Source organism: Thunnus albacares, chromosome 13 (genome assembly GCF_914725855.1).
Source record: "Thunnus albacares chromosome 13, fThuAlb1.1, whole genome shotgun sequence".
Lineage (NCBI taxonomy): Eukaryota > Metazoa > Chordata > Actinopteri > Scombriformes > Scombridae > Thunnus > Thunnus albacares.
The window spans coordinates 13,438,064-13,451,839 of record NC_058118.1 but is presented as its reverse complement, the minus strand read 5'-3'; the positions used below and the strand labels follow the sequence as shown (position 1 = coordinate 13,451,839).

The 13,776-nt window shown below is 38.7% G+C and overlaps 1 protein-coding gene and 1 long non-coding RNA gene across 2 annotated transcripts; one reads left to right on the top strand and one right to left on the bottom strand.

Annotated features, from left to right (window-relative positions):
* Positions 1-1,831: 1,831 nt before the first annotated feature.
* Positions 1,832-9,496, top strand: angptl5 (angiopoietin-like 5). Its single transcript, XM_044369590.1, has 8 exons — positions 1,832-3,194; positions 5,186-5,357; positions 5,441-5,544; positions 5,630-5,723; positions 7,362-7,465; positions 7,549-7,669; positions 8,779-8,964; positions 9,084-9,496. The coding sequence occupies exons 1-8, from the start codon at positions 3,138-3,140 to the stop codon at positions 9,401-9,403; spliced, it is 1,158 nt and encodes a 385-aa protein (XP_044225525.1). The 5' UTR covers positions 1,832-3,137; the 3' UTR covers positions 9,404-9,496.
* Positions 9,497-10,364: 868 nt separating this feature from the next.
* Positions 10,365-13,319, bottom strand: LOC122996126. The gene is made up of 3 exons (XR_006406935.1): positions 12,650-13,319; positions 11,076-11,139; positions 10,365-10,681 (listed from the first exon to the last, which is right to left on the bottom strand). It is a non-coding gene; the product is annotated as an uncharacterized LOC122996126 (long non-coding RNA).
* Positions 13,320-13,776: the final 457 nt, after the last annotated feature.

Below are 13,776 nucleotides of genomic sequence, written 5' to 3'. Positions count from 1 at the left end.
GCTTTTAGCTTCTTTAGAAAACGCAGTTCAGTTTCTACCTCTGGCATTTTATTAAACATTTCTGCATTTTCAGCAATGCTTTGCAGCTCTCAGCTCTTTAGACCAGTGCCTTTTTTGTTCCAAAGTGTTTAGCAATCCAGTTCATCTGTCTGATTTCAATACAAATAACTTCTTCATTCAGCCTTTTTAGGCAATTCATGTCAACTTCCAGCTTTTAGAGTATTACAGTTTAGCTTTCAACTTTTATAGCAATGTATTTCGACTCTTAGCTTTTTAGGTAACGCAGATCAGCTTCCTATTCTGCCAGTTTTACATTTTTCAGCTTCTAGGTTTTCAGCAGTGCACTGCAATGCATTTGAACTTTCAAAGTTTTCAGGCAATTTGTTTAATATTTCTGCATTTTCAGCAACGCTTTGAGATTCAGTCCAGCTTTTAGCATGCACACGCATTTTCCGCAGGAAATGCAATTTTGTAGTTGCCTCTGATGTTTCCACGCTGAATAAACTCACCAGAGTGTGACTGATACAAAGTGTTGGGACTACTTCCTATCTGTATCCATGAAGGAGTTGCACAAGTTCAGGGTGAAGAAAAGGGCAGCAGAGAGTTTCAGCTGTCCCGCCCACTCTGAAACCATCTGTCTCTGAAAAGTTAAACCTGTGTGAGATGGTATTGCTCCTCCTTTATAACAGAATGTAGTCTATATAAATAAATGTATGAGGAGTGTTACGTATGCACTGTCTTATTATACAACTTATACTGTAAGACATGTTTTATACATATATTTGTACTGAAACTATCAGTTGTTTCTGCACATTTTTTTATGATATTATAGATAAAATATTTCTCATTTGGATTGTTTTCAGGCGATAAAGCATTTAAAAAAAAAACAGTCACTATTAAGGTATGTCATCCATGAAAAGTATGTTTAACCACCAGTTTCTGAAGTCTTATTATATGCGGCATACATGATAATACTTTTTTTTTTTTTTTACACAGTTTTCAAGCAAGACCCTTAAAAGTTTTTCATGTGTTAGTGTGAAGAATTCAGATACAGCACAGCAATAGACAGCAACAGGTCAACATAAGCATAAATGTAATGTAATATAAACTACAAGGCAGCAGATGGCACTGTCACACCTTTAACATGTTTTGTTTTTCAAGAATTACTCATAATAATTCACAAAGTACACAAACAATTCAGCAGCTGTTTGAACGTGCTGGAATGCAGGATGAAACTCTTCACTCTTTTCATCTGTTGTTTTTCTGAACAAAATGATCTCCACACTGTGTTTTTCATCAGTGACCTAATTAGAGGGAATAACCACACCAGCGATGTGTAGGCGACTTATCAGGTGCCTATTAACACCATGAACAAAGCAGCTGGAAAGGAGATTTATTTAGACAAATCATTTCATCATCTAGTATTGATTTAGGAGCTAAGGACTGTTATGCCAAGATTAACATAAACACACTGAGTGATGTAACTATAAGACGGAAAATAACTTTGAGAATAAACTGAAACACCAAATGATGATGGTTGTAGTTAGATGAATGCTGTTGGTATATTTTTGGATATGAAAAGAACAGTTTGATTTTTTTGGAAAATATACTTATTCGCTTTTTCTTGGTGAGAGGTAGATGAGACCACGTTACTGTCTGTCTGTGAAGTATGAAGCTACAGAGCCAGCAGCCAGTTAGCTTAGCTTAGCATAAAGCCTGGAAACAAGGGGAAACAGCTAGCCTGGCTCTGTCCAAAGGTAGAAAAAAAACTGCCTCTAAAGCTCACCAGTTAACACGTAATGTCTCATTTGTTTACGCCATACAAAAAACAAAATGTAAAAACTACAAATTGTGGTTTTACGGGATGTTATGATGTGCAACAAATAAGATATAACATATTGATTAATGAGCTTCTCTTTGCTCCACTTGTTATGCTAAGCTAAGCTAAGTTAGCATACAAACATGAGAGTGGCATCGATCAAGAAAGTGAAGAAACGGATTTTCCAAAAAGTCAAAAAGTTCCTTTAAAAAGTTGCAGCAACCTTTATTGCAGAACTATCAAACATTTTTCATGTATCACACAAGAGGAGCTTTTGATTAATGGATATCACACACAGTCTTGTTCCCATTATCTAAGCTGGCAGATATAATGTGTCATTCACATGCATAGACTGCTTTACGAGAGCATGTAACATAGGACAGATGTGGGGCCCCCGAGGCTGCGGCACCAGGCTTTTCACATTCCTCTCACTGACCACGGCTGTAAACTCGCACAGGTTCGGAACAACAGCGAATTTCTTTTCTTTGGCATCAACTTTTCCGAGGAAACGACAGGCCAGCCGGCCGGCTCCAGCTGGACCCTGATTGGAATGTGCTGTTCCTCTCTATCACTTTTCACTTTCCTCACCAGTTAAACTGCCCAGTTAACAGGAGTAATTGGTCTGACCCTCTGGGAGGCTGTTTTCAGATGTATGAGTCAGTGGTCAGAGTGAGAGGGAGAAGAGAGGATATTGGAGGGGTGTAACGGGGGAGGGGGGAGATATGAGCAGAAGAAGGAGAGACACCCTGCCTTCAGCTGCAGCTCCCACGCAAAGAAACAAGCATAGGGAAAGTGTTCCTACATTAAAACAAGCTGTTCTGTTTCCCTCACACATCTGTTTCTCATGCTGGTGGCAGGATATAACCAGTAAAACAACAATACCTGGTAATAGACACAATAAGGGGGAAGGTAATCACTGCTTTACCACAAAGCTGGAATCAGCAAACTCAGCTACTTGTCAGAAACATATCCAGACTTTTATAACCAAATCCTCTGTGTTAACCCATTCACTAGTTTGGCTCTCTTTTTATAAGCAATGTTGTCATGGGTGGGAATTTACAGGAAAAAGTGGGAGTGACTGATGGAGGTGGAGGCAGTCAGAGTGAGAGAAAGTAAGGAGAAGGTGTAGTTTGACAACTGAGAGGAAGGAGCAGATGCAGACAAGACTTGGTGAAGGAGAAGGGATGTGAAGAGAAAAGAGCAGACTTTGTGGAAAAATAAGTATAAATGCAGGAGTGGCTGCTGGTGACGGAGTGGATAGAGTTCAGCCCCCTTGCTCCACGTGGAAATAATCACAGGAGCAAAATTAGACTCAGACATGATGTGGACGACAGCTGTCCTCCTGATGATTTTACCTCATCTGCTTTCCTCCACAGTATGTACAATATGTTTTCAACTCTTTCCAGACATCTGTCTTGACACTCAGACTTTGATTTTGAGTAGGTTAGTTGTCAGGGAGATGCTGAATTTATGCTATTTATGTGTAATGTGGAGAAAAAAAAAACAGCTGCATAATTAATTTTTGTTGCAAGTTACTGTAAATAACTAAGAATGCTGATGCAATCATGTGAAATCTACTGGCTGAAAGTTAGATATCATGGTTGGATCATGAGTTGTGGATTTTTATTTTATTTTACTAGATATATTAACATTAAAATAGTCATGGTGTGTGTGGGGAATCACAGCTAGAATAAGTATAAATGCCTTAATGTAAAAGTATTCCATTACAAGTAAAAGTCCTGCATTACCCAGTAAAAGTAATAAACTGTGGTGCCAAATGCCCCCCTTTATAGTGTTAAATATATTACTGAATTATTATCACTGATGCATTAACATGTGAGCAGCATTGTATTGTATTGTTGGTTGAGGTGGAGCAGATTTCAACTATTTTATAAAGTTTTTAAAGGGCTGTTTGATGCAAAAACCTCGATCTTTGCAAGACATTTCTATCAATAATTGAGTCAAAAAATTTCCTTTACAATGCAGTAAGAATATCTTAACCTCTTAACCTTTTGATTTAAGCCAACTTCTTTCAAAAATGCTCTAGAAATGAATGTTTGTATCTTAAAAGATGGACAAAATAGTTTAGAATTGAACTTTTTAAAAGTCTTGTTTTCTTACACTATACATACATGTAAATAAAGTATTTTACACAGTAAATCACTGGCTGTATTATAAAGTGTCAACATTTTTTTTAAACTTTTGATGAATAAAACACTTTCAAGACGTGTTTTAAAACATATAAAAATACTCTCTTTTAAATAGTAATTCGTGTCTGATATAGTTTTTCCACAAAAAAGTTCAGTTACCTCATTAGAAATTCTTAAAATGGCATCTGCTTCTTCCCCTAATATGCAAATATTTTTCACTTAGTTTAACTGCTGGACATAATGCGTCCTACTTCACTGAAAAGCCCGTTCTCAGTGTTTGTGCACTGCAAGCATCAGGTTTCCACATCACACTTGTTTAAGTTGCATACTGGGCCACGATTGGTTCCAAACAAGTTGTGATGTCACAATGATGTAAACACCTTAAACTCAGATTTAAAGGGGGCACAAAACTTTCCCCCTTCAGCAGCTGAATGTGAAAACAGCCATCTAGTGTCAAACTCTGCATATACATCATTCTACACAGTGAAGGTCAAACATTGAAGTGAAGTAACAAGAAGAAAAAATACTTTCTGAGTGGAAGAGGACTTTAAGGATCCTTTTTAAGGACTAAAATGACTTGATTACGAGATTTGTCACTGAACAATGCACCAAGTTTGAGAAGCTCTTCATATGTGTTGTATTATTAAAGTGATCTGCTAAATAAGCAAAATGACTAAATGTAGTGGAGTAAAAATACCTATATCATATCTCCCTCTGAAAAGTAGTGGCATAGAAGTAGAAAGTAACATAACATGTAAATACAAGTACCTCAGAACTGTACTTACGTACAGTACTTGAGTAAATGTATTTTTAAATGTACATTCCACAACTGTTTATAAATGCCTTCGGCATGAGTCAAAGAGGATATTGCAGTCACACAGTGTGTGTCTGTAGCAAATTGAACGACCGGGAGGTCTGACGTAAAACTTTGTTTATCCCCAGATTAAATTTATTTTTTTCATTAAACCATCCCTGGGAGAGGTCAGAATCAGATACTGATGCTGGTCAGGACTATGTTGAATATCATCCAGACTCGTCCTGCTTTCTTTTTATATAATGTAACTAAGCTGAAATGCATTGCAATAGTCTTATATTAATCTGTTTTCATACTTTGTAAAAATGCCTGAAATCAGACGTCAAAGACTAGTTTCACATGCTGTAACTGCAAACTGGTTTGTAGTTCAAACTTTCACTGTAGTTCTCTCTTTGTCGCCAGACCACAGGAATCAGCACTGGCTTTAACCAATCAGAGATAGCCAATGAGGACTTCTCTGAGGCTCCTGTCAAAGGCCAGAAACCTCTTGGAGGGAGCAAACGTCGTGAAACATGCACCATCCCCTGTGACATCACTGTGAAGCTGCTACGAGACGAGAAACATTCAGTCTGTGGTAAAAGCTTTTTCTCTCCTGGTGTTTTTGTCACCTCTAGTATCAATATCTGTTGTTCAGTGTGCGTGTGTGTTTGTTTGTAGGCCAGTTACAACAGTCTCTGTTGGCATTTGGGCGCAGCACCCGCAAGTTAATCAGGGATGTGATGGACGAGCAGCAGAGAGCGCTGGACGTCCTCAGCTTTCAGGTACAGTGATAGTCACACAGTTCATAACTGAGTTTCTTAAACGTCTGATTGGCTGGCTGTACGCACAGTGGTGTCACATTTCCAGGTAGCAGAGCTGATGACCAAAGTGCAGACGCTCAGCTCCGAGGTTCAGAGAAGCAACACTGAGATGTTCTCCATCAAACCTGTGCAATCCCATGGTAACTCACACAAAAACACACACATACAATGATCTATTTACTACTCATGATGAGAGCTACTCAGCCTGTGAAAACTGTTGTGTAATGTCGTCTTTGGCTCTGGGGAAGAAGTCTGAGAAGAAAAACCCTGATGATGTCATCAGGTTAAGTCTGTGCTACAGACTGGGGGCAGGACTTTGAAAGAAATGAGTGATTACCAGGCGGGGAGGGTTTAACAAAAGAAGCTATCAAGTTGCATTATGAGAAGTTTTGTATTTTACTTCCATTAAGGGACTTAATTTGCCTTGAGACAGAAATAAAAGAATGAAAATCGAAGCAGCAGTAACCTGGAAGATATATGTGAAGATCCCAAAATACTGGATACTGCCGTTACCATTACGCAACTCAGTAGTGTTGCCTTCTTAGATCCTCCCTGCTCGGTGAACAGCCATGTCTTTCAATCTCCACATACAAACTCCTAATCAAAGCTATGATCATTTTCTCAGACTTGTCAAAGCTTCACAGGCAGACTCATGACTAGCAAACTGATCTCAATGGATAAAATCGGTGCAGTGCCTCTCACAAGTCACCCGTTTGTGTCTCAAAGATGTTAATTTTTGATGAGAACATGACAAAGCATTTTTGAGATAGCCCAGTGTTTTAAAAGGATCTTATTGGGCAAAGAAGTCTGAGAAAGTTTCAAACCTATTAAAACTTTGGCCCTGAGGTGCAAAACACAACATTGGACAAGACATCTAACATTTTTCACAACATTTGACAAAATGTTCTAAAATGTTTTTGTTTTTTGTGAAATGTTGTATTTTTCTTTTTGTTGTTGTTTTCTATTTTATTAATCTGTTTTTTGAAATGTTGTTGAGTTTGGCACCTCAAGGCCACTGTACAGAAAGGACCTGAAATCTTTAAAATGACCAAATGTGGAGATATACTGTATGTTTTCACTAGACAATCATGTAAAATGTGCCACAAAATATCTCCAATGAGTATACCACAAATTGAATGCTTATAATCCATTGACAAATCTATGTAATTAAAGGTGCAGTGTGTAGAATTTAGTGGCATCTAGCAGAACGAACTTGGCAGAAATGAGATATAATATTCATAAGCATGTTTTAATTAGTTTATAATCACCTGAAAGAAAGAATCGTTGTGTTTTTATTTACCTTAGAATGAGCCCTTTACATCTATATAGGGAGCGGGTCCTCTTCCACAGAGCCTGCCATGTTGCACCGCCATGTTTCTACAGTAGCCCAGAACAGACAAACCAAACACTGGCTTTAGAGAGGGCCTTTAGCATTTTTTCCGAGGTTCTCCTACACGCTTGGAGGGGGAACGACACTAAATCCTACACACTGCACCTTTAAAAAAGCATGTGCATGATTTCTCATGATTTATTGAGGAGTTTGGGTCTTTTCTGAGTCTATCACAGGTATATTAGGTACAAACACCAAACTCTTTTGTCTTTTTCTGCCAGTGAAATACTGTTGGAGATAATTAGCAAACTCTGCTTAAGCATAGAAATAAATTATTGGAATTTAGACAAGCAGAATAATTATCATCAGTAATGACTAAACAGTAGCTGCTTTGATGAATGTTAATTTTATTCCTGCTAACAAAAGAGAGCTTGTTTGGTTCAATTAGGACAAGACTGCAGCGACATCAAGGACAGCCTCGTGTCAGTTGTTCCCAAGATCCCCAGTGGTATTTACATCGTCCACCCAGAGAATACTGACACTTCATTTGAGGTAGATTTACATGATTTACTCACTCATTCACAGTCTGTCACTCACTCATGGATCAACAACTCCAAACACAACATGTCCTGCAGGTATTCTGTGAGATGGATTATATGGGAGGTGGATGGACGGTGATACAACGGAGGACAGATGGACTAACAGACTTCAAACGACCTTGGGTTGATTACGTTGACGGCTTTGGAAACCTTGCAGGTTGTATGAAATTACTCAAGCTAGTGACAGCAGCATGTCAGTATTTGCTTTGATCAATCTTTTCAGTATTGTCGTATATCATTAAAAAAGAGGGAAGTTTAACTAAAGAAGTTTCAAGTTACAAAGATTGAATTCCTGACATCAGTCGTTCGCAAAATGCTTGACTTGTCAAACACAGGTGTAACTAATAACACGATTAACTGCTGAGTTGCATGGTCATAACTACTGAACTAGAGCTTTGTTAATATTATTAGTTCCACCTGTGCGTTTTCTGCTATGACAAGACAATATGTCTGTTGTGAAAAAGGTCAGTGGGTCTACTGCATTTGGGAATGCTAAATAAAACAAACAGCTCAAGAGTGCTAACAAAATATGAAGAAATATATCTTGCCCTTGAGTTTATGACATAGCAGAAGAACTTTATCTTTTATGTCTAAAAACTTGCCCAAAAGCAGTTTGGGCAAAGTGTTACTTGTATTATTCATTCACACAACAGTCATGAGAAAAATGCATAAAAAGCAGTATTCATGTTCTTGATGATATATAATTCATCTTTTTGCTCATTTTGTTGCCAATATCCCCAATGTTGTTACAGGTTAATAAAAATAAAAATGTGAAATATGCCGTAGCCGTTGCCTGGCTCTGTACAAAGGCAAATCCTCCTAATTAACACATTGTATCTCATTCTTTTAATCCACACAAAAACTGAAATATGAAAATGACTGGTTGTGGTTTATGGGATGTTCTGTGTTTTTTGGGGGGTTTTTTTGTCGTGCCGGGTTCAGACTTACTTACAGTCTAGTCTTCTTCAGACAGAACTGGACTAGCTGTTTGCCCTGTTTCCATTCTTCGTGCTGAACTAAGCTAAACTAAACTAAGCTAAGCTGATGAAACTGTAGATTTATATTTACTGGACAGATATTACAGTGGTAAGAAAGCTAAGAAGTGTAATTCTCAAAATGTCAAACTATTTCTTACAACTCTACAGATATTCAGGGTCATATTTTGCACTTGCCAGTGATTAGATAATGTCAAAAACCATGTTTATACAGTGTGTGTGTGTGTGTGTGTGTGTGTGTGTGTGTGTGTGTGTGTGTGTGTGTGTGTAGGAGAACACTGGTTGGGCCTGAAGAAGGTATTTCATATGGTAAACCAGAAAGATACTCGGTTCCAACTTCACATTGCTCTAGTCTCCCATGATGACATCACCTCTTATGCATCATATGATGATTTCCACCTGGACAGTGAAACACAGTTCTTCAGTATACACCTGGGCAGATACGCAGGCAGTGCAGGTATGATTGAAGAAATTAATACTTACAAAAAGTTCACCCATAGAGACAAACGTGCAGACTTAATATCTTGATAAATGCAACTTGTGTAAGTCTGCGTGGTTGTATGCATGTGTGTGCAGGTGATGCATTTCGAGGCTACAACCAGGACCAGAACCAGGACACGGCTCCGTTCAGCGCCTCAGACGTAGACAACGATGGCTGCAATCCATTCTGCTCCATCGGCAACCGCACGGTGGAGAGCTGCAGCACTCAGTACAACAACACAGGATGGTGGTTCAACCAGTGCGGTCTGGCAAACCTCAACGGCTCTCCAGAAGATGTAGAGCAGAGCCCAGGGCAGAGGACACACATCCTGTGGGACACCTGGAGACAGAACGGTGTTGCTCACACCATCAAATCTGTCACGATGAAGATCAGGAGGATTGCGACCAATAATTGATAGTGAGAATGATGTAGAGGAGAAGTTGTACTGTATAAGTTGCTTTGCATCTTTGTACCGACAAAAGTTTTAATAAAAAAGGAAAGAAATGTTCTTTAAGTCTCATTTTGATTGTTTCATGTCATTATGACAAATCATCTGTTCAGAGACAAACCACACAGCAGACAATCTCTCCAGACGACTTTAAACCAAGTAAACCTGTTGATTATGTTGATGATATGAAATAAGTAGACTGTTCAGTTAACTGTTGTGGAAACTGTTTTGTGGTTTAATCTTGTTAGTTATTCCCTGAGTGCTTGTTTTATTAAAACCAGTTGTGCCATCACTGTTCGAGTATTCATACAGCACAGAAACAGAGAGAGAAACAGAGCAAAGTCCACAATATGACTGATTGAAGTCAAGTTATAATGTTTATTTAAAAGTTTGTGAGGAAGGAAAGGGGAGAAAAGGGAAATGGGGAATGGGGAGGAGGGATGGAGGGGGAGGGGGTACGGGTAGAAAGAGACTGTTTGGACCGAGTCATTTTCTTCTTCTTCTTTTTATTGTCATTCTGTTGGAAGAACTGATTAAAAAAAACTATGTATATAAGAAGAGATAAAATACAACTGTAAGAAGGGTTCACAATTATTCAAGTCTTTTGTAAAAAAAAAAAAAAAGGTGCTTAAATGAATATTGAAATAGTTTTTTCTTGCCATAATCATTCCTCAGATTCATACTGACCATTGTTAGATCCCTTCATGATGTACTTATTAAGGGATATGAAGCTTCAGCCGTCCAAATGAGTTGAATCAAGTAGATATCTTTCAACTGCATTTTTGCACAAAATGACTGTGTGGACACACTGTAGATTTTGGCATCACTTACATTAAAAGCACATTTTAAGGGGATCTTTTAATTGCCAGTATGAACAAGAGGAATGATTACGGCAAAGAAAACCTCTTTCAGTGTTCATATGGGCACTTCATTGTTGGTTTAGCACAGAGTTCAATAAATTGTGAATCTATCCTTTAATGCTTGGTCCCAAAGAGGCACTTTGGGGCAACTCATAAAGATTCTGGACAAAGAAACAAAAACACAAGGACTGTCTGACGACTCTTGGATGAGGGCTGGAACATCTTTACGAGCAAACTAGAAGTCCATCTGCCTTTGACTGAGATCGCCTGTGAGACGTTTTTAGTAACCGACTCTGAGATAAACCTCTTAAAATCCATGTACATGTCAATCAGCTGCTCTTTCACATCTTGATTGCAAATGCCTTCACTCACTTCCCTCCATTGCCTAAAAGGAAAGAACAGAAAAACGTGAAAGGTGATATTGTAAATGTATTCAAGTATCCTCAAGAACTTTGGTGAAATAGATCATTGTCTCATAGAAACATTTAACAAAAATAAATAAATAACAAAACAAAACTCAGTACTTATACAAATACAAATACGGCACAACTACAGTAATAGTACAGCATAAATACAGTAATAGATGCGGCAGTGGCACCTCTATAAACAGAAGAATTACTTGTTCTGTACTTGTTACATTGCCATGTAACATATCAGCACTAATATATCAAATTTAGGAGTCTTTTCAGTTCACAAAAAAGCAACATTCATTTTACTTTATACATTTGACAAACAAAAATACAAAACAGCAAAACAGGAATAATCAAACTGTTTCTTACCAAATTCACGGATAGCAAGCTGTGCTCCGCATGTGTGGCTTTCAATCCACCAACATCTGCAGTCCTACCAAAACAATTGCACAACATTTGGCTTTTATGTAAGGGCATCCAACATCATTAAACCACTATTTTACAGAATCATGCAAAATTATCTCAAAACAAGACAGGGGTGTCACTAGAGATTAAAGGTTAGGGGGGCTAAGCCTTAACTAGGGGGAGCTGGGAGGAGGATTTTTTTTTTTTTAAATGGCCCCAAAATGTCTGTTTGTCATGAATTTTTAGAGTAGCAACAGGTGTAAAACCAACACAATAGATCTGTCTCTTCATAGTTTGTATAAGGCACGGATCTAATCAAGCCAATCATATACATCCAGACACATATCAGCCAATGGGGCATCTACAAAGATGGGTTGGATATATGGTCATGTGGTTTCAGGCCAATCGTTGTCCAAGATTAACAGAGGCAAGGGGAGTGTCCAAGAAGGGACATGGGTGACACCATATTTGGTCCATTAACTAGAAAGGTGCAACTAGGGGGTGATACTTGGGTTTTTGTCAATCCCAAAATGTGCCTATTAGATATGGCATATATTACTGACATAAAGCCCCCCTAAAAAAGGCCTAGCGAAACAAGATAAGATACTTGATAAATGCTCTCACCGTTGGAACCAGTGGCTATTCTCCGCAAGTTATATTGTTATGAGCCTAAAATGTGTTATTTGCCTGTTTTTCACTAATAAAGAGGGGTTGTACCATGTCACCATGTACCATGACCTTTCCATTTGATTCCTGATTTCAAAATTATATGAAAAAGTGGGTTAATTTTTCTTCGTCTGGTTCAGGAGTTATGAAAATCTGTGTCTTTTGCCACTGGTGTGGATGTCAATTCAAGATGGCCGCCAAATGAACCCCATGGGCCATTAGTTGACTTGGCAACATGAAAAATTCTTAACTAGACACCATTAGGGTCCTAAAAAACAGGTTACAAAAAAAAGCCATGCGGGTGGGAACCTATTTCTCCTGCCCGACTACACCCATCATGTTCCAATTGTGTTCATTTTAATCAATTTTAACTGTTTGATGTTATTAATTATATAATTATAAATTATATAATAATTTTGCATGTGATTGAACCATGTTTAGGTATATTTAAGTTTGCACTTAGAGTTGCAGAAGCTGAATCTTTCAACCTTTTATCCATTAATTTTAACTATCTATACTTTTAGCAAGAGTAGCTAAAAGATAGCTAGTCTACTTTTAGCTATCTGTTTCAACTGTTTATATCCATTACTACGATCTCAACTATTTATCCATTACTTTTGGCTATTTTTAAAAACAGTTTATCCTTTGCTTTTAGCTAATGATTTTAACCATATATCCATTACTTCAAGCTAACTTGTTGTTACATATTGTGTTCAGGTGTTATCACTAACTCAGTATGTTCAATTTTAACCAAATTGTTATTTCGATTTGATGAAATTAGTTGAGCTACTTCACAATCTTTCCATGTACCCCCTGGGAACTGCAAAAGTACAATTACCCTTGGTTGGGAATCACTGAAATAGATTACCTACTCTTCAATGAAACTCTGGAAGAAGTTGCCAGACTGCAGCAGTATGTCCATCCTTCTCTGAGAGTCCTGGGGGTAAATTTGTGTCCATGCCCTGGTCTTCCTCAAGAGCCTCAGAAAATTGTTGCTGCAGATTCAAACACCTTTAGTGCTCAACTGGAGTCTCGTCCTGCTCCTTCTGACCATTTTTGCTCTGCTTATTGCCAAAGCAGTTCTTCCACACAGCCTTTATCTTTCTGATATATTTCTTGCTAGCTGGTTTCTCAGAGTCATTGGACTCCAGTGTGACAGCTTGCTGAGTCACTTGGGCAACGATTGTGTTTGCTACCTCAAAGATGGCGGAGGAGGTGGAGGAAGAGAAAGCAGGCGAAGTCCCCCTCTTGCACTCCTTTTGCCCTCCTCTTGTGTGGCGGAAAGCCTGGAAGTCGATCCTGTCTTATTGATACAGACTTTGTCTCTTTCTTAGAGATCTTCTGCCCCTTTCTCTGAGATATCCAGATCTAGAGGGCCTTTTGTTGTCTGTCCACCAACCTCATTATTCTTATATTCCTCCTTCAATGGCCAATTTGTCCACCATCTCCCCATCAGTGTCAGAAGCAGCCATCAGAGCCCCATCACATGAGTCGTCCCTGGATTTCCAACAAATCAACTCCTCCTGGAAATCTGTTCCAGTTTGAGCCAGTGGTTGGCCCTCTGGTGGAAATGAGCTGGTGGAAGCTGGAGATTGGACAAAGGTCTCATTCTCTGTGGTGTCCTCTTCTTCCTCAATCAGCTCCAGAAGGCTGAGGACAAACTTGGAAGACCTATGTCCTCAATGGCCTTGTCCACATCTTGCTCTGAAACCTTTTTCACCTTCTTGCTCTGCTTCCTGCCAAAGTGGCTTTTCCACACTGACTTCAGCTTTTTGAAGAATGACTTACCAGCTGGTTTCTCAGTTTTCCTTTCAGAATCATTGGTATGTATTTTCCTCACAGCCTCAATGGGCTGTATTGTCCTGACAGTCTCCTCAATTACCTGGGAGACGAGCACTGTGGCTGCCTCAGTGATGGGTGTGGTGATGCATGGAGAAGAAACACAAAGTAAGGAGACTGATCCTGTCTCAGCAATCCAGACGTCGCTTCTGTCTCCAAA

Excerpts from the sequence above, each read along its gene's own strand:
- angptl5 (XM_044369590.1), top strand. The coding sequence starts at position 3,138 with ATGATGTGGACGACAGCTGTCCTCCTGATGATTTTACCTCATCTGCTT. Across the intron at positions 5,545-5,629 it reads TGGACGTCCTCAGCTTTCAG|GTAGCAGAGCTGATGACCAA; the intron begins GTACAGTGATAG and ends TCACATTTCCAG. Across the intron at positions 7,670-8,778 it reads CGGCTTTGGAAACCTTGCAG|GAGAACACTGGTTGGGCCTG; the intron begins GTTGTATGAAAT and ends GTGTGTGTGTAG.